At 37.6% G+C, this 19,318-nt stretch overlaps 2 protein-coding genes across 3 annotated transcripts in view; one reads left to right on the top strand and one right to left on the bottom strand.

The window, feature by feature from the left end:
* Positions 1-16,199, top strand: part of LOC140744055 (prominin-like protein) — a 90,909-nt gene extending 74,710 nt beyond the window's left edge. Inside the window, exons 17-20 of one of the 2 annotated variants that reach the window (XM_073075508.1) lie at positions 4,436-4,486; positions 11,689-11,859; positions 12,192-12,272; positions 12,934-16,199. In XM_073075508.1, the coding sequence (XP_072931609.1) occupies positions 4,436-4,486; positions 11,689-11,859; positions 12,192-12,272; positions 12,934-12,946 (316 nt within the window). In that variant the 3' untranslated portion in view covers positions 12,947-16,199. The remainder of the gene's footprint in view (positions 1-4,435; positions 4,487-11,688; positions 11,860-12,191; positions 12,273-12,933) is intronic. The other variant, XM_073075509.1, reaches the window with a different exon arrangement.
* Positions 16,200-16,346: 147 nt separating this feature from the next.
* The window catches only part of LOC140744056 (sodium-independent sulfate anion transporter), a 42,466-nt gene continuing 39,494 nt past the window's right edge, over positions 16,347-19,318 (bottom strand). Inside the window, exons 11-13 of the mRNA XM_073075510.1 lie at positions 18,599-18,760; positions 17,470-17,657; positions 16,347-16,785 (exon numbers count right to left, since the gene is read on the bottom strand). Coding sequence (XP_072931611.1) covers position 16,785; positions 17,470-17,657; positions 18,599-18,760 — 351 coding nt within the window. The 3' untranslated portion in view covers positions 16,347-16,784. The remainder of the gene's footprint in view (positions 16,786-17,469; positions 17,658-18,598; positions 18,761-19,318) is intronic.

The following is a 19,318-nucleotide window of genomic DNA, read 5'->3' on the forward strand; positions in this document are numbered from 1 at the left end:
TTAACTTAATTTCGGTTGATTTCAATTAATTTAGTTTGACTTGTTTCATTTATGTTTGGTTGCGAGCTGTGTTAACGTTCCCTGAGTTCGGTCTGTATGATTTGTCGATGTTCCCCCTGGGTTGTTTGCACCCCCATCCCGTAGTGAGCGGCGCTGCGACCGCACCACTCTACCCTTAGAGTTATGTTAAGCTTCACGAGAGAGAGAAACGAAAGAAAGTAGCGTGTTGCGTGCCAAGTCTCAAGTCGATGTAACAGTTTCTCGCTCTCTCGAACGAGCGGGCGTGGACTCTGTTCCCTACGAACCGAAGTCCACCCGCTTAGTCCCGGTTCGCTGCCGGCACGTCACTGTGTGGTTGAAGAGCTGATCGTCGGGTAGAAAATTGAATAGTATTTGGGACGTCATAGTGTTGTATTATAATTGTGTTGTAAATAACAACAAAACATTTCGCCAAAATGTCATAGGCTATATTTACACTAAGTGAAATTATAAACGTAGCCAATTCCATATAAAATTGTTATGTAAAATTACAGTACACATTTAACATAATATTGACGACATATTTACAAAATAAGTAGCAGTTATTATAGCGATTATACTCAGTGTTTTGTCAACCACAATTGAATTGGAATGTAAGAAAATAGTTCATAAGAAACATATTTTACACACCGTTATGATCTATTAGTACAGTTTTACAGTTAGTATTTATAAAACAAATTGAATTCATAATTATTTCATTATAATTATTGATTATTATTACTTTATGGAAAATTTTGATAAATGCCAGTATAGGGAAATCGATAGTGACAATTTAAACATACAGTCCGATTTTCGTTAATTATTCGAATTTTACTTTATTTTCACTCACCGCCATTAAAATTCAGTCAAGGCGTAGCATAGTTACCCTCGCCCAAACTTCCCAATGAATATGCATAATTTAACTCACAAATTACGATGAAAATTCCTGAAAGAGGTCCCAAGACAATATTTTTTAGCTGAAAGACAATAATCTAATTTAATATTTGTACTTTCCCCGACGCTCATGCCACGCAGGGGCCTTTCCTTACTTTCTTAAATAAAAGATAATTAACCTATTTTCCTTTCTGTGTGATCAAATTCCTTCCAACTACAGCACTCACAGGGAACATTTTTTTACATTCAATCGAAAGAGCAGAGCTCAGAGTTCCGTCGAGTCGAAGTTGGAGTAGGGTCCCATAGGCGAGGCATACTAACGCGCGCGTGTTGTCGGCAGCGAGTATGAGCCGATGTGCAAGGCGCGCGGCCGGTGGCGGTGACACCGCGCCCCCGCCGGTAGCACTCACGGTACTCGCGCCCCCGCCGTTCGCCCCGCACCCCGCACCCCCGCACCCCGCACCCCCGCACACCCCGCACCTGCTCGCGATCCATAACCGCCTGGTACTCGCCGGCTGGTTTACTGTTTTAGGTCGAGGTGGTTTTGGTCACAAATTAGAACATTGAAAAAAAGGAACACTTTAACGTTGTAAAGTTTATTGATTGATGTTGCAAGGGGCCAAATTTTTTTTAAAGACTTTAATAGTTACGAATCGTATATACTTCTGAAATCGTTAGGAGTCTAATTATTTATTGCTTACTATTTAATATAATGTTTAATGTTAGAAATGGAGTGTAATTAAATAAGCCAATCGACCTCTTCCTAAAACCGTTTATAAATAATGTCTATGTTAATATGAAGTGAACATATATAATGAGAACGTTGGCGACATCGGCGGTGCGGTTTCGCTAAGTAATTCGGTATTTCGCTCGTGAAGTTGTGCTCTTCGACCCCATAGCGGCTTGCTTCCCCCGCATCGTGTGACGCGGTCAGGTTCATTGGAATTCAAACCTTTTCAATTTGCATCATAGACTTGACACTTTTACAGGAATATTTGTATGAATGTAACTCTTACAAGAAATATTTATGTTATGTCAAACTACACTTTTGATATGTCCACGTAAACGTAGCACTCTTTAGTTATTATTTTATGCATAAGACATTAGGATTTAAATTGTTTTTTTTCTAATTATTTTGTATTTTCAACACGTTTTCTTCTCGAACAACTTAAGACTTTCATAATATAATGATTTGTAATGCACTTTTGTGAATTAGACCATAATACATATGATTATTATAATATAAGTGAAAAATATTATATTTTCAATTAGATAAATGTATAACATAAGTAAGTCTATTAAATAAAGTGAAGGTCGTGAAAATTATCAATTAAATAGACTTTGTTTACCAAACGTCTTACGCCATAGACTTCATAATGTCGCAAAATTAGCGACGACTTGTCCTTTACTGTCGATTAGAGTTGCGCAAAATGTATCACTAAAGTGAAAAGAGTGATATATATCTTTTGAACTCAGTGATATATATCACTCTTTTAGCTCAATAGCTCACTTTAGCTCAGTAGCTCTGTAAAGATACGCGACATTTTATATCAGTATATCAGAGAATCAGATCAAAATGTTTTGACAACATTTTTGATTCCTATAATTAATACAAAACTGGCAAGAAATTATATATGAATTATCACAGCCAACGCTATTTGTATATCCCGGTTTCCATGTTCTTAGCAATAAAATATTTTAATTTAGTGTTTAATACGTAACCGTAACTGTTATATATCTCAATCAACGCATTTGACTCGAATCAGGCTCACTACTCACTCTCAGTCAGTCGCTCATTTGACTCATCGCTCACTCGCGAGCTAGTATAACACTGTTGAGTTGAAGAAGATCTTATATCCGGAATCGTTTGAATCTATGAACTAAACCATGTGATGCGGATATAAAGATATAATTCAAATCCGTCGGAGTTGATGAGTGATTAGCTCTTTGGTGAAGATATATATCTTTTATATCACTCACTCGCGAGCTACACAATTCTACTGTCGATTATTGCAAGTTGTAGACTGGAGCGATCATAAGTGGATAGTGGAGTGGTCAATCGGTGTATGTTGTACATTTATTAATGAAAAATATAAAAGTTTACTAGCGTTCACAACAGCAAATATAAATTGCATGTATATTCCAATGAACCCAGCCGCTTAGGTGTTTTAACGTGGTATCATTAGTAAATGTAGGACCCTTACACCAGTACCCGGAGTACGTGGGCATGCATCGCTAGCGCGCATACATTGCTTGCGGTCTAAGCGTTGCGTGTGATACTGCGCTGTAACGCTCGAACGTAGCCAGCAATGTAACACGAACGTAGATAGAGGCGTTATACTCAATGTAAATACGTCCATGGCAACATAGCACTTAGATACACGTAATTGAGGTAATTTTCGTTTGGTATTTTAGTTTGTTAATTTCCTTTTTAAATCAGCCATCGACATTCATGACGCATTAGAACACCGTAAGTTACCTTTCATAATAGTTAGTTGATTAGATTAAGATTGAATAAGCTAGAATTTTGTTCTCGTAATTTAAATGAAATAAACTTTCAGTGATTTGTTATCTAATCGTAGGCAGTGTCGTATGAGTTGACGTAACATTATCTAGTAGACAATATGCTAACGTAACAGTATTTCAAAATATAGATAATTAATTTTATGATCTCATTTTTTGTATTCAAAGTTTTTCAGATAACTTCATGATAGAAGACAACTTTTGCTTCCAACAATATCAAATCAGTATAATTTTAAAAGTAGTTATCAGTAGCAAATAGGAACAATTGCTGTTGAAAATCAATTATATATTTTTTGTCCCAATAAATCCGGTTCCTAAGTTCCGATCCTATTGTGTTTGCCAAGATCGCCGCCTCGAGCATTTGTAGCGAACTCCTAACATTTGAATCTAAGAAATATGAATACATAAATATCGATGCCGTGCTGAAAAAAGTATTTATGAACTTTTGGAAGAAGTTATTAAGGTATTCCTAATTAATAATATTAAATATTATGATTACTGTTTTTTTATCTAACGTTTTATTCTCATTTTGTAAGCTGTGTTCACTTTTTTAGAATGGACACTGTACTACTACTATTTATTTAAGATATAATTTATTGATATATAAGATATATTTATGTTACAGTGTTACATTCAATATGTGAACCTAACAAACAAATCCAGTTAATACTATATCTTCTGATCGGATAAAATTAAACAAGTTGATATGTAACAGAATCTAAAGGTTTATTTATGACGATAACCATTAACGATGTTACGTTACACTTAATGTGAATGTGAAGTGAAAAACTTGACATCCAGCAAAGTGCATGGAGCTTTTTGAATCAAATATCAGGATTTTATATTCCTAATAAGTTATTTCAATTAGTATAAAGTTTCGACATATTATATCGATGGCCATATGAAAGTAGTTATCGAAACGCGGAGTTCGCTACAACGCGAGACCCGCGGCGGCTCGCGGCTCGCGGCTGACTGACGTGTCACGTGTGTTCTGTTGCAGCGAGTATTTGTATGACGCGTACGCGGACCGCGATAACGTACCCCTCGCCAAGTAAGTGCCACACTAGCGCCCCAGCGCCCCCAGCGCCCGGCGCCACACTCGCGCCACACTCGCGCCACACTAGCGCCCGCCCACTGCATGCGCTCACGCACTCGCTCGGTGTTGCACAAGGGTTTAGCTCGCTGTTACTGTAATGTATGCAGCGGTCACACTTCATATGGGATATATACGTTGTTCCGATGACTTCAATCGACAGTTTGATATTAGTCCAAAACTTTGTATGGTTGTAAAAATCAATTTTGATATCGCATTTAATAACGTTGCGATTAAAGCTACCTCAGAGTTCTGGAAGTGATCATATTACCTTTTTACATATTTTGACCGATAAGTGTCAATTTGGAATATAGAAAAGCATATATTTTTGCAACAACTACGTTGACATGGAATAATACCCTTATTATGGAGTTGTACCACTGCATAACTTACACCTACTGTTGTAGTTTAAAATAGCTTGTTTTCTTTTCTTTTTACACTTTTGCATGAGCTGACAATAGCGTCATAAAGTTTTTATTTACCTGTTCTTTCTTCTAACTGTCTAACTGGTAATGATTGATTATTAAGGATATCTAATTTTAGACCATTCACCTAAACCTATAGGGAAGATTGTTAAATAGAGTTAAAAATTAACATTTAGACATAATAGAAATTGGATGTAAATAATCAATTAACCGGTGGAAGTGTGTGTACATACGAGCAAACAATTGACGGAGGTATAACTTATATATTATAGTTATATGTAAAGGCATGTGAACTACGCATGACGCGGTGAACGAGGTGCATGTAATCCCCGCATGCCACTCCCGAAAACAGTCTCGTTTTTAATTAAGTTCTATTACTTTATTTTTTTCTTATGTTTTCATTATTATTTTTTGTAGGGACCATTCCATTGTAAAATCTGAAATTAATAAATTAGGCTAGAGGAATAGCGTAATACTTATTCTAAATATGTTGACGAGGAAACCTTAGATACTGTTTGTTAAATCGCGCATGCCATAAATTAGTTATAGTTAATCAAGATAAAAACTAGTAAAGTCCATGCATCGGGGCAGTTACAAATATGTCAAGCATTATGTCAGTATAAATTTCCTTTTAATCCTTGAAATGCAACCAATTTTAATTGATTTCATTGGATATTTGCTAGATGCGGACGAATTTGTGGTATTTAAGTATTTAAGGTACATATGAAACCAAAAAGCGCAAAATCAAACAAATCAACTTTCTGTTTGGATACAAAAAGTTACAACATATTTTTATGTCGCTTGTGGCAAGCGCGATTTAAAGGCGGCGATGGGTATTAGCAACGTGCACATGAAATGGGGCAACGATTGAAATACTTTAAGGCACCTAAAATATCGCTGGCAACGAGCGCAGCCTTGCGCTCCCGCCGGCCAGGGTCGCATTTCATGTCCCGCCTGTTAATACGCGCATAGTTTCCGCCAAACTGCTAGGCTGCTCCGAATTCGTCGCGAGCAGGTGTCGTCATACAATTCGCTACGGCGACGCGATTCATTTCTACATTCGGAGTGGCCTAGCAGTTTTACGCGAACCATGCGGGCCTAACGGTGCGTGGCGGCTGTCTGGCGGCAGCGGGTCGAAGCGCAGCACGCTGGACATCGAGGGCAAGATCGCGGAGTGGCGCGGCCGCAGCGCGGGCGGCGGCGCGGGCGCGGGCGGGGGCGGCGCGGGCGGGCAGTCGCCGCACTCGCGCACGCAGCTGCTGCTGGACGGGCGCGACGTGGTGTGCGCGCTGCTGCCGCCGCCCGCGCTCATCGACGACCTCAAGACGCGCCTGCCCGCCAAGGACGAGGACAACGAGTCCGGCATCCACGACGCCGAGTAGCGCGCCCGCCGCGGACGCCACCGATCTATCTCCCGCGTGCTATGTTTTATTGTCAGATTTAGTATCTCGTTTAGGTTGTGTACTGAAGAAATAATCTCTTGATATTTTATTTTGTATTCCGAATGATTAGAATTACTTATTTTTTATTAACTGTCATTAATGAATAAGCGGATAATAATAAATATTGTCGCAATTGATCGTTCGGATGCTGCTGTCGATCAGTTCTTCGCAAATTAATGGTTCATACTTAAGCCTTTATATAAATTCGAGAATCTTAAAATTTAATCCTTGTTTTTGAAGCATACAATTCGAATATAGCACCATAATTGTAGCATATAATTTTATTATTAAGTAAAGTAATTCTGTGTTTATCTGAATCGTTTTGTCGCCTGGTGTATCACGTTCAAAAAGGTGTGTTACGTTCAGTATGATTATACATTATTATAAGAATAAATATTAATGTGCCATTAAAATGATATACTTAACAGGTATAAGTTCATATATTTAGACTTTTTCAACGTATAGAATAGGAATAGTAGCATACACAATATCATTTTCTCACAAATGAGAAATTAATTTTTTTATCATAAATTTTTGTCTACTTAGTTAATTATTTGGTAAACCAAATTTATCTTTTTTTAATATATTAGAAAATAATATTGACGCGCGTTACTTTCAAATGTTTCCGCGTTGTATTCGAAATATTTTTTAAAAAATAATTTTAAATTTGAAAAGTACAGGTTATGTTTTAAACAAACCTAGAATAAGATATTGTTTGTTTGTTCTATTGTGCATCTTTGTAAAAAATCTAGTCTTTCATATTACTATTTCGCATTTTTCTTTAAATATTGTAATGAAATATCATAGTATCATACTTGGTGTTGTGTGCTTTGTCTATTTGAATGTTTGATGACTTACATATAACGTAAAAGTAATTTAAAATTATATTAACCGCTTCGTATTGTGTATAATTTTAAGTGTATATTAATGGTATAAGTTCTACTAGACATTGATTGATGTGTTATTTAATCGCATATATGAGAAAATGGCATCAAATGTATACGTGGCGATAATTATCGTTAATACGAAATATTCATCATGGAATACAAAAAAAAACAACATACTTATGATGTACTAATGAAAAGTCATTGACAAAATCCAGTAATAAATATACGAAAGTATGTTTATAACTGTAAAATTAAGAAAGTTGTTTACCTACAGCAATTACCTTTTTTTACGAAATATCCACATGTATAAATCAAATTAAATAATTTATTGTTCGATTTGATGATAGGTATATGCCACAAGATTAGAAATAGCATTAACGTTTATACGCGATTCACTTGTTTCTGATTATAAAAAATAATATATAATTATAATAATAATGTCATCATTAAAATATTAATTGATGCGTCCAAATGTAATTAAAGAATTTCAATAATTACTGTAATGCTACAATGAATCTAATGACATTATAAATGTGTTTAGTTCAGCATATTTTATAACAAGTATACTCAGTAGCTTCTTTTGATATTACAAATTTAAAATTTGAGCATTATTCGGAGCGACCAATTTATCGTAGGCGACGTAGATAACGCGAGCCGTCTTCCGCGGACATTTAGTGGTAAGTCCTTGAAGCAATCGTTGCTGTCCAAATACGAATTATTGTTCCCGAATATAAAACAATAAAGTATACACAATAGATTTTGTAGCGTTTACGATGATCAAATAAAATAATAATTTTATAATATGAGTAGGTTGCAATCCATGAGAAATTAGTAACATATCCTACATGTCATTGAAACAAATATATATTTCTGTAATAAAATTAACTCTTGGTCTGTTGAATATTAGCGAATAGGAACGAAATACCACCACTGGCCCCCATTGTTAGGACATTATGCTCCAGGTTTCACTAAAGATGTTCCTGCAAAGGACGATATCACCTACAAGAATAAAGAATGCTTGACGCACATGACGCCCGTTCGCTGACGTCACCGCTTCTGCGCACACGTTTCAACGATCATATTCTGTTTGACTAAGATAAAGTTCGTTAGGAACGCGCCCGCACACGTTTTAAAATGCAAAAAAAACAGAATTCGTTTTATTCCACATAGGTGTTCATCCGATTTTCAAACAAATCAGAAGGTATATACTATATCGCAAGGCTTGTACCTACATTTTGGACAAATTTTCATTAAAAATGTATCCATGCATAGCATTATTGTATTTTTGCATACATAAAGTACTCGTAGTAATTTTGAACAATTTTTTGCATAGTTTTGATAACGGTACATTTTTAGTAGTGGCGATTTGTACGTATTTACAATTGTTTGTGAAAGTTTATAAGAAAAACTAAGAAATAAACATTTTACAGTAAGTTTGGGACAGACATAACGAGGTTAGGATATTAGATTTTAATGAATGAAAATTAGGTGCATAGCAATGTATAGGAACTTACTTTATTCGTATATAAATAATAATAAATTCGTCTCTTCTACATATCTTCATTGTATACATAGAAATAGTTAAATAAGAAAATAAATGCTGGCAACTAGGATTATAGCTTAAAAATATATAAAATGCTTCTTATACGAGGGTACGTTTTTAAGTTCGCGGAATGAGGGACAAGGAGCGAAAATAAAATGTCAAAATTATTTTTCTTTTTCTACATATTCTCCTGCAAGACGAATGCATTTTTCAGATCTTTGTATTAACTTATTTAAACCCTCATAAAAAAATGTTTTGTCCTTGTCGGAAAAATACGAGGAAATTTCGTCCTTTACTTCTTCGTCTGTAGAAAATTTCTTTCCACGAAGCTCTTTTTTCATTTTTGGAAAGAGATAATAATCGCTGGGAGCCAGGTCTGGACTATAGGGTGGGTGATTAAAAATATCAAAGCCCACCTTATGCAGGGCAGCCAGTGCAATACGGCTCTTGTGTACGGGCGCATTGTCGTGCAACAGCAGGACACCTCTGGATAATTTTCCTCGTCTTTTTTCTTTGATGGCTTCTTTTAACCGCTCCAAGATTGTTGCGTAATATTCTCCGGTTATAGAGACACCTTTATCTTTGTAATCTATTAACAAAATTCCTTCTGCATCCCAAAAGACTGTCGCCATGAGTTTGCCGGCCGATTGTGACACCTTAAACTTTTTAGGAGGTGCTGTACCCTTTTTATGCCACTGCATGGAGTCTTGTTTAGACTCAGGTTCATAATAGTGAACCCAAGTTTCATCTCCAGTAACAATTCGATTCAGTACAATATCCTTATCTTCTCCACAGAGGTTCAAAAACGCACGGGAACATTCAACGCGCTGTTGTTACTGAGGCGGCGTGAGCATTCTCGGCACCCACCGCGCGCTGACCTTAGTCATGCCAAGATGGTCATGCAGAATTTTAAAAATGGTTGTATCCGATACTCCAACCATTTCTGCAAGCTGTTTCTTCTTTAGCCGAGCATCTTCCAGTACTAATTTTTCGACTTCCGCTATCGTTTCCGGAATGGTCACCTCAACAGACCGTCCTGGTCGTGGGTCGTCTTCAAGTGAATCCCTGCCTTGCTTAAAAAGGTTGTTACTTGTAAACCATCGTTTTTCCAGGGCAAGAGTCCCCGTAAACCGATGACATCTTTTCCATTATGATTTGCACAGACTTTCCTTGCTTGGTAAGGAACTTTATAACGGCGCGATGCTCGATTTTCTCCATACTTCCAATTTTCTTCCGGATTGAGTTGTTTAATTGTCGATAGTTTTAAAACTAATGATGCAATTGTGATAAAACTTTATATTTATACTATTTATGAGTCACTTAACACGTACCGCCCTTAACGAGCCCGCTATCCCCCCTCCAACCCTGCCATTCCGCGGACTTAAAAACGCACCCTCGTATCTACGCGATGTAAACAATACAACATTTAGAGGATTTTGGTTAGGAGAACAAAGACTGTTTAGTCGAAAATTAATATGCTTATTTATGCTATGTTAATTTGCTTACTCATACCGCCGTACGTTCAAATATTTCCTAAAGACAACTTATTAAATCTATCTTAATTAATTATGTAGGATATATACATTGATACCGTATAAGGTGAGAACGTCATATCAAAAATGCTTATAGCACATATATAGAAATTATACTGGTCACGATATGTTATTACGAATGCTAAAATGTATACACGCAATTCTATCGTATTCGAAGGCTACTTAGGTATCATATACATGCGATGTCATATAAATATACAAAATAAACAATCCATATATTACGAAAGTACTAGGCTATCATAGATGTTAAGTGTGTGCACTGCAGTGAATTGAGTAGTTTTGTACGTTGTGTGTCCTATCACTTGTATTGTGGGTGTTGTATTCACCTATTGAACGCAATGTTATATTATTTCCATAATAACATTATTCTAAGTTCTAAGTCTATGTGCTAGTTTTCAGATCTAGTTATGTGTTGACTTGTCGTGCGGACTCCATTTCATTTCTTACTCATTGTTTTTGTATTTTTATTAGTTTGTAGACAACGATATAGTTGAACTCGTGCGTCGAACAATAGTGACTATAGTTTCCTAGACATAAGGTATATAACGTGAGCAAAGTGTCCGAGGAGCCGCTAGCCGCCCGAGCAGCGGCGGTGCGCACACGTCGCTCGGTAACTAACTATCATTCATACCCTGTTTTACCTTGTTTATTAGAGTTTTCTGTATTTATCTTTTCGTCTGGTGGTTTTAGCATGTCTTTCTTTTCCGTAATATGTTACTAAATGTGTACATTCGTGGTATTTTGTATGAAATACCATAATATTTATAATCGGTGTGTTACTGCTTGTTGTCTCCAGTTCGCTACTTGACGTATGTGTAGTAATTTCCTACGTATGTATCCGTAGACGTTGATATAACGGTTGCACGTCTCTTGTGTGGGGTTTCTTATTATTTTTTGCTTACTGCTCAGAATGTTAAAGCATTTGTTGGCTAGAATTATAGTTTCTTTTAACGCCTTCTTTTTTACTTTCTTCTACAAATTTTTGTGATAAATGGGATAGACTGTGTATTTTAACTGTTATTTAATCAGAGATGTTTTCTAAAATAATAGTTTTATACATTTTTATAATCAAAATTTCTTTTTCAAATTTCATTGACATTTGCATTATAATATTTACTGTCATTATTGACCATATGTAGTTGATTCTTATTCGTGGTCTACACACCTAATGCCTATGTCTATTTATTCGTCTTAGTATTCGTCAAGTCTATTCCGAATCATTAAATCTTGCAAGTTTTTCTTTACCTTTTTTTGCTTTTTAATTTTGTGTTTTAAATTCAAATGTGATAATTGTGTGATGACGGTTGTAGCGCCTACAAGGCAGAGAAGCGGGCGGGGCGTGGACGGCGCGAGGCGGAGGGCGGCGCCAGCAGCGCGGGGGGCGGGGTCGGGGGCGGGGCCGGCGCGCCGGGGGCGGGGCACGCCCTGGCGCCGCCTCTCGACGCACACCACGCGCGCAGATATAATGATATGGCGCCAAAGTAAGTGTGCGCATGCGCAACCCTTTTTATGTATAGTTCAAAAATCATTATACTACTGTTTGTGTGCAGATTGAATAAAGCACTGCTTATTGGATTGTGATTCAAATCTTCTACAGGATTATCCCTTTTCATGATTTACAGCAGAACATACTTAAATTGTTACTCCTCCCCTCTTAATGTGTCTTAGCACCATACTCCAAAACACCCAACTATCTTTTTTCTACGTAATGCATCGACAAAAATATTGTCTATTGTAATTTATAAACTTCTGGCCACCTTACTTGTCTTTGAACAACTTGCACTGAGCCGAGCGGTGGTGGTGTGTGTTGCAGGCACTGGGAAGAAGGCCCTCCGCGCTACCACGGCCCTACTGAGTACGAGCGACCCCCGCCCTACTACTATCCCGGACCAAAGTAAGTTACATGCCTTACCACTAAACGTATCTCTTTCAAGTTTCTCTAACACCTCACTTTCCATTGCACATTACTATAAGGAGGAAAGTAATAATAAATTTATGTGACCGTCTTTCCATTGATCAGTTTATGAAGTCCCATAGCTGGCTATCTCTATTAGCTATTAACCTCTCGACCCTGTTTCATGCTCATAATCTTTTAAACATCACACGTCCTTTTTTGGAAATATACAACTGGAAATAAACATCTACCATTTTTTTCTGAGGGGATTACTTCCTGAAATCTACCATTCCTAGTACACCAATAGCCTTGCAGTTCATAATAGTGATGGTTCCTGCTGCAGATCGATACCTATATTTAATTAAAATTTAAAATTAATTTGCACTCAACTTGGTTACTCCAATCTACCCTGAAGCCAAAGTACCAGGTCTATCAGTCAAGCCGCTCAAGCCAGAACATAGAAGCGACATAATAATGTCAGGGGTAGTGCTCACAATACTAAGCATAGTCTGTTCAAATGTTTTTTGTTCATAGCGTGCAAAGTGCACTGAGTTGAAATCCCAAATGTCACTTTTCTATGAACTAACATTCTTAATTGAAAATTTAGCTGGAAGAGATTTTCGATATAATTGTTGTATGATGTTTTTTTCTTCTGTTGCAGTGATAGACAGTAAACTAGCGCTCACGGAACTGGACGACGACCTGCTGAAGTACTGAGGCTGCCCCTCTCTCCCCTCTCCCCCTCCCTTGTCCCCCTCCCCTTCGCCCGCGTAACGCACGTACAACTTGAGACAATCCGGCGAAAGCCACTATGTATCCTTATATAGTATTTTTCCATTGTAGTGCGATGGACCATACGAATTTGTTTTACTTTTCAATGAGCATGATGCACTGATACGTTTAAAGCTTGACAGCTAATATAGCAGCTATGAAAATGCTCAATATTGCAACATGAAAATCCATTGTTCTTTAAACCTGCATCATGTAAGACGCTGTTATCTTACGCTATTTCATAAGAGATGGCGCCACGAGTGCTCAGGAGTCCTTAAACAGATTTTTGCCTATTTCGATTTTATCTTCGATTTAAGTAAAACCAACACGCAATAGATAATAAAGTACACCAGACTCGTATGGCCCTCGTATATTATCGTAGATATATGTCTAAAATGATAACCTATTGAACTCGTAGTTAATCGTGGTCTACAGTAAGTTAGCGTAAGGTTGGAGTCTCGGTGACCGCGGCCAAACTGCCATATTTCGACTGTCCAATTTACAGTTAGCTACTTATCTGTTAAACTTGCGTGTGTTATCAAAAGTGTTTTAAATGTTTATTGACATTATTTATATAATAATGACCTGTGAATTTTCTCTACTTTGACTTATTCTGTGTGAAAACTACTAATTTATGAGTAATAATAGAGCTATAGACTTTTAGTCAAAAATGAACTGATATTATACCACAATTCAGATATATTTGTTATTAAAGAATTTTGATGGAATTTAAACAATTTTTCGTAAATCATTTTTGGCAGCACACGTCATTCCCGCTCAATGTTTTTTATGTTAGTTTGTTAGACACGTCTCATTCGGTCTCGATGGCTTTAATTGGTTCCCAGATTTGAATACGTGTGTACGTTGTGCCGCGGACCGCGCCGCACAAAATGGGTGGCCCCACCTTTGCTTCCCAAATCATTCATTGATCAAAATATTTATTTTGCCTAAAAGTTAATAATAAACACACTAAGATAATAATATAATACATTTATCTGTTGATAACCGTTTAATGGATAATTTATCATTATGGAAAAAATAAATTGTTTTATATAGTTCGGGCCATCCGCGCAAGTAATGTCACGGGAGATTGTTTGTGTTCGTTTATTGATTGCGTATATACTCTACACGGTTCGTTACAGTTCTGTTTGCGGAACAGTTCACTTCTCACTCGTCAGCAGAACTGTGGGGAATTTACTTTAGATTTAAGTACGGTGTTTCACTCTGTTGAGTGAATGACAACTAGTTAGTGAGGCGGTGAAACAGGTAGGACGTAGGAACGTTTAAGGCTCATTTTTCTTTGACCAAATTAGTCTTTAATCATGACGTAGCTGGCAATTGTCAATTTAATTAATACTAAACATGCAATAAAGTATAATAGTTCGTTTTAACAAACTTATTAAATAAGCCATTACAATTATGACATTAACACCAAAGTTACTATATAGACTCCGAATAAGTACGTACGCATAAATGTGAACACGAATGCAAGCAAATGTACTGCCAGAAAGTGCCCGTTAAGAGTCTATGTGGTAAGTTTGTAAATGGTAACAAACATTGCGAAGCGAGATGGACATCAAACGTTGTCACGTAAACATCACGTCGAGGAGATTCGAATGCATTTATATTATAGCGTAGGATACGAAGTTTACTCTGTACTGTTTAACGTAGCCCTAATCGTAAGCACGTAGGCACCGCTGCGGTGTGTCCTATGGTAGGCGTCTTCGTGTGACTCTCCAACGTAAACGGTCATTTTATTCGATCTTATTATCGGCTGTAGTGTGCTAGCGCCTTTAACCGCCAATATATTAATCTAATACTCTCTAAAGGCGCCGTCATACGTTTTAGATTTTAAATATATTAAAAGAATATCTCGGTTAGTGCTAGTCTGTACGCCACTAGCCGTCTATATCCTATTTAGTTTATTAGTTTAATTAAGTCATTATTCAAATTATTACAATTATGTTTTAAGTTATTTTTAATCGTTGACTAGGAGCGTGACGCCGAGTGCAAATTTTTTTATACACGTATGTAATGTGTCATATCGTACTAGTTAGGTGGTTATTATGAAATAAGGTGTACTGTAATGCCAAATAAGATTTCGAGTTGTTCCTTTCGTCTCTATAAAGGCGTCGTCGCTCTGAGCGATGTTCGGGAACTGGCGTTCGTTGCTGCAACTCGCTGCCAACTGAACCTCGTGAGTGTATCAAATACGGTTCTACACAAGCATTGGTTTGGACGCGATGCAGTTGAACAAGCTGCACCGCGTCGTGGGCAATGCGGAGTACTGTTGACGCTGCCGTTCGTCTCGTTAAGGCTCAATGTATTCTCGTAGGCCGAAGGGCGCCACCGAGTGATTTTTAACTTAAAGTAGCAACTCGAGGCACCGTTGTTCTTTTTCGATGTCTTCCTTCCTATTTGTAAAATTGAACTGTCAAAATTTTTCAGCTCACTTTTGGTAGGAATGCCCGTAGGACTGCGGGCACGTTCACGTTTAGAGGAATTATATATATAAGTGCTCAATGTTCGGAGGAGAGCTGGTGCTACGCGCATCCCGAGGAGGTTGTTTAGTTCGAATTCTTTAAATGTATTTGTAATATTATACAATTATTATCTCTCTTAAGTATAGTTTAATTAGTTTAAGTAGTGATTACGTGGCACTAGTGAGATATGCCCAAATGGTTTGTATTGTACAGAATAGATAATGGACTACTTATACTCACAATAATTAACAAATCGAAGTATTAACTAGGTTTATCTATATATAATTTTACAAAAAACGAAATAATGTATTATTAAAATAAAAGTTAAATGATGAACTTAATATATCCAGTATTAATTTCTGCTCCACGTAATATTAAGTCCATTGTCTTTTCGTACAAAGTCAATATTGTGATTGTATTCGACAGTTGTGCCGTATCCACGCTTCAGTCTGAAGGAAGTATCTTAAAACATTTTGAACGATAACTTTAGTGGATACGGTATGAGCCTGTATTCAGTAAGCGTACGATGTCATATACGTATTGTATTGTAATTTAATGTAATAGTTATTCCACTAAGTAAGGAGACGGTAACCAAAAAGTTTTGTATGCGGCCGCGCGCCGCCGGAGTGTGTCGACAGTCGTCATCTAAATAAATACATTTGATTATCTCCAATATTTGTTTTTTTTTTCTTATAATTTAAATCGAATACTTATTAGTAGGAGCTGGTTATCAGATGATCGACTGACTTAACTTCATAATTATGAAGTATACACAGAATATATATAATATATAAAATAATTCAGAAATAAAATAAGTAACTACTAAAGCACATTCTTTGACTGTTTTATTCATCAAAACGATAACGATTCATTCTCACTCGCCTCACTACATCTACACTTGCTGCTTACTGCTACTACTCACTACTCAATGTTACAATATAAATACATAGTGTACACTACCGTAGCCTACAATACTGTATACTTGTCCGTTCCGCCAATATACTCTTATTTTCATGCAAAAATGTATCCTATTACCTTAAACGACTTAACATACTTAATTTGTGATGATAATTACATCGAATCATAAAACAACTAATGGCGATGAAATACCTTAATTAAATGAAATTTGAAATGTACAATAGCACCGAAGTGACCTTATGTTAGAATGCAATAAAGTACATTTTTGCATGAACTCTACACGTTGGCCAGACTGCAGGGAGATCGCGTTGCACATTTTTACAAATGTGGGCATCATTGTTCTGGAACAGAAATAAAATTAAGTTAGGTACTTGGAAAAAGTTTTACTACAAAACCCCGCTCCCCTGCCCCGTCATTTCACTTTTTATTCTATTCGGTAAAAGATAAATTGCAAACAGCTGTTCTTTAGCAAAAATATTGATTGATAAAATTCTATGAGGTTTCATAGCGTCGGCACGCTAATTTCTGTTCTATACTAGTTCTGTAAAGATACTGTGTTCTATGTCAAGGGTATGCGATGTAAATCACCTCACGTTTTCGGGGGTAGCAGCGTATATGCGTATATGCGGTGAGTTGCAGTGGAGAGTGAGCAACGCTTGCATCTGGGCTCATGATTTTTTTGTATTTAATATGGGAGTAGGAGACGATCATGGAGTCCACCTGATGGTAAGTGGATTCTGTCGCCCATGGACATCTGTAATCAACCCCAGATAGGATTAGATATTCCTACCTGAGGTCGGCCACAGGTGCCCCGCTACCCCTGAGGACTAAGCTGGAACGCCTCGGAAAAGTATGTCTCCTTTACCACACTCTTCAAAACGGAACGCAGCACCGTCTAATACTGCTGTTATTAGGCAGAAATAGGTGTGGGGGTGGAGCCGATGGAGTCGAACCACAAAGGGTTTTACCACCTACTGCGTATAGAATGGGTGAGTGGTTGGTAACGCGGTGGTGTCGGTGCGTACCAGGGCGGCAGGCGCTTGGCGCGGCGCTGGGCGCGCAGCAGCAGCGCGTCGAGCTCGGCGCGGCAGGCGCAGTGCAGGAACTCGCGCGGCCGCACGCCGCGGAACACGGCCGCCGTCGACGGCTTCACGTTGTAGAAGATGATCGTCTGCCCGCGCGCGTGGAAGTCCTCGATCAGCGCCTTGATGCCCTTTACGCGACGAGACCGTTGATTACAACTTCTTACAATAACATATATATATAATTTGTTTTACCTAAAGGTGAATTTTACGTATGAGTAGACTATGTCTATTGCGTTACATTCGCTTTTATATTTGCAAAAGAATTTAGTCATCAAAATGATATTAAAGCTTGGCATACAAGACCGGGTAATAGATTTATCGCCATGAGTGATATTGCATTAGGTCCATTCAAAATCTTAGTAACATTTCATAATTCAAAGAGAAGTAATTGAAAATACTTTTGCGTGCAATATACTACTTTAAAATAATTATTAATATTCCTATTTGCTTTTGTTGTTTGTTTAAAAGTTTTGTTTACAGTCATCATACTAATCTTAATGAGATAAGTATGATGACTGTAAACAAAAATTTAACCCGACTGTAATAGCAAATTGACTGTGACTTTAACATATACAACAAAACAACAACTACAGTAACTATTTACACAAAATTCTAGAAAATTGATACTCGCAATTACAATCCAAATTAATTATAACCCTTTGGCCCATCGCCTAATACAGTAGTGATAAAGTACCCTTACCATGAGTTTTTACTTTTTGACAAATGACTTGTTTTGGTATTTGTTTACGTATTTGCCCATACAATTTCCAATCAGCGCCCCTAGCGGATTGTATCAGAACTATAGTGTCAGTAACGTAACATTAAATTTCTAAATTGACAAAAAGGCGCTTTATGTTTTTTCTCACTTTTTTGCGAACATGTGAGGGAGACAAAAAGTTCATCGTCACTTGAGCACTTACTTATCGTTGTCAGTGGTGCGCTTTCGACAACTCATTCTACTGAAGCAAACGGAACAGAATAATGGACTGAATAAACGTAACGTAAAATTGTGGGATGTTTTGAAAACTCGTACTAAGGGTTAAGGGGTCTCGTAAAGGTGTGTGTTTACCTTGGCGGCGGTGAAGTCGGCGGCCTGCACGTGCGAGGCGTCGAGTACGAGCGGCAGGGAGGGGTCCGCCGCCTTGCGCAGCGCGCGCCGCACGAACTCCGCGGACGGGAAGGCCAGCGCGCGGTCCACCGTCGCTACCACATGCGCCACGCCGTCGCTCGACTGAAACAACAGATATTACACTTTCAACACTTCCTTTTTTATAATGTAGCAGATGAGCGTGCAGTCCATCTGACAGTAAGTGGCTACTTCCGCCCATGTACATCTGTAATCAATCCCAGGTAGGATTAGATATTCCTACCTGAGGTCGGCCACAGATGCTCCGCTACCCCTGAGGACTAAGCTGGAATGCCTCAGAGAAGTATGTTTTCCTTACCACACCCTTCAAACCTTCATAGGCACCAATACATTTTTACCGATTAGTATGTCACAATAAAATAAAACAAAAAAAAAAATATTTGTTTATTACTTATCAGTGTGTTATAACAAAAAATGTTGAAACGGCGAATGATTTAACCATGAAGTTGTCTACGTCCCTGAAAATTCTCCATTATGTTGGAAAGGGTGTGGACAGATCTCCAACCCCTATTTGCCCTGTCCAGTATCTAGATTTCTTAATACTTGAAAACGTATCCGTCCTTGACAGTAAAAGTACTCATCAATAATAATAAACTTTTCTTTCTTCTGCATTACAATCTGCAACGAAACTAAGCGCTGAGC

The sequence above is a fragment of the Epargyreus clarus genome, unplaced genomic scaffold (genome assembly GCF_041222505.1).
Source record: "Epargyreus clarus isolate Ecla_fem2 unplaced genomic scaffold, WU_Ecla_fem_2.2 ptg000008l, whole genome shotgun sequence".
Lineage (NCBI taxonomy): Eukaryota > Metazoa > Arthropoda > Insecta > Lepidoptera > Hesperiidae > Epargyreus > Epargyreus clarus.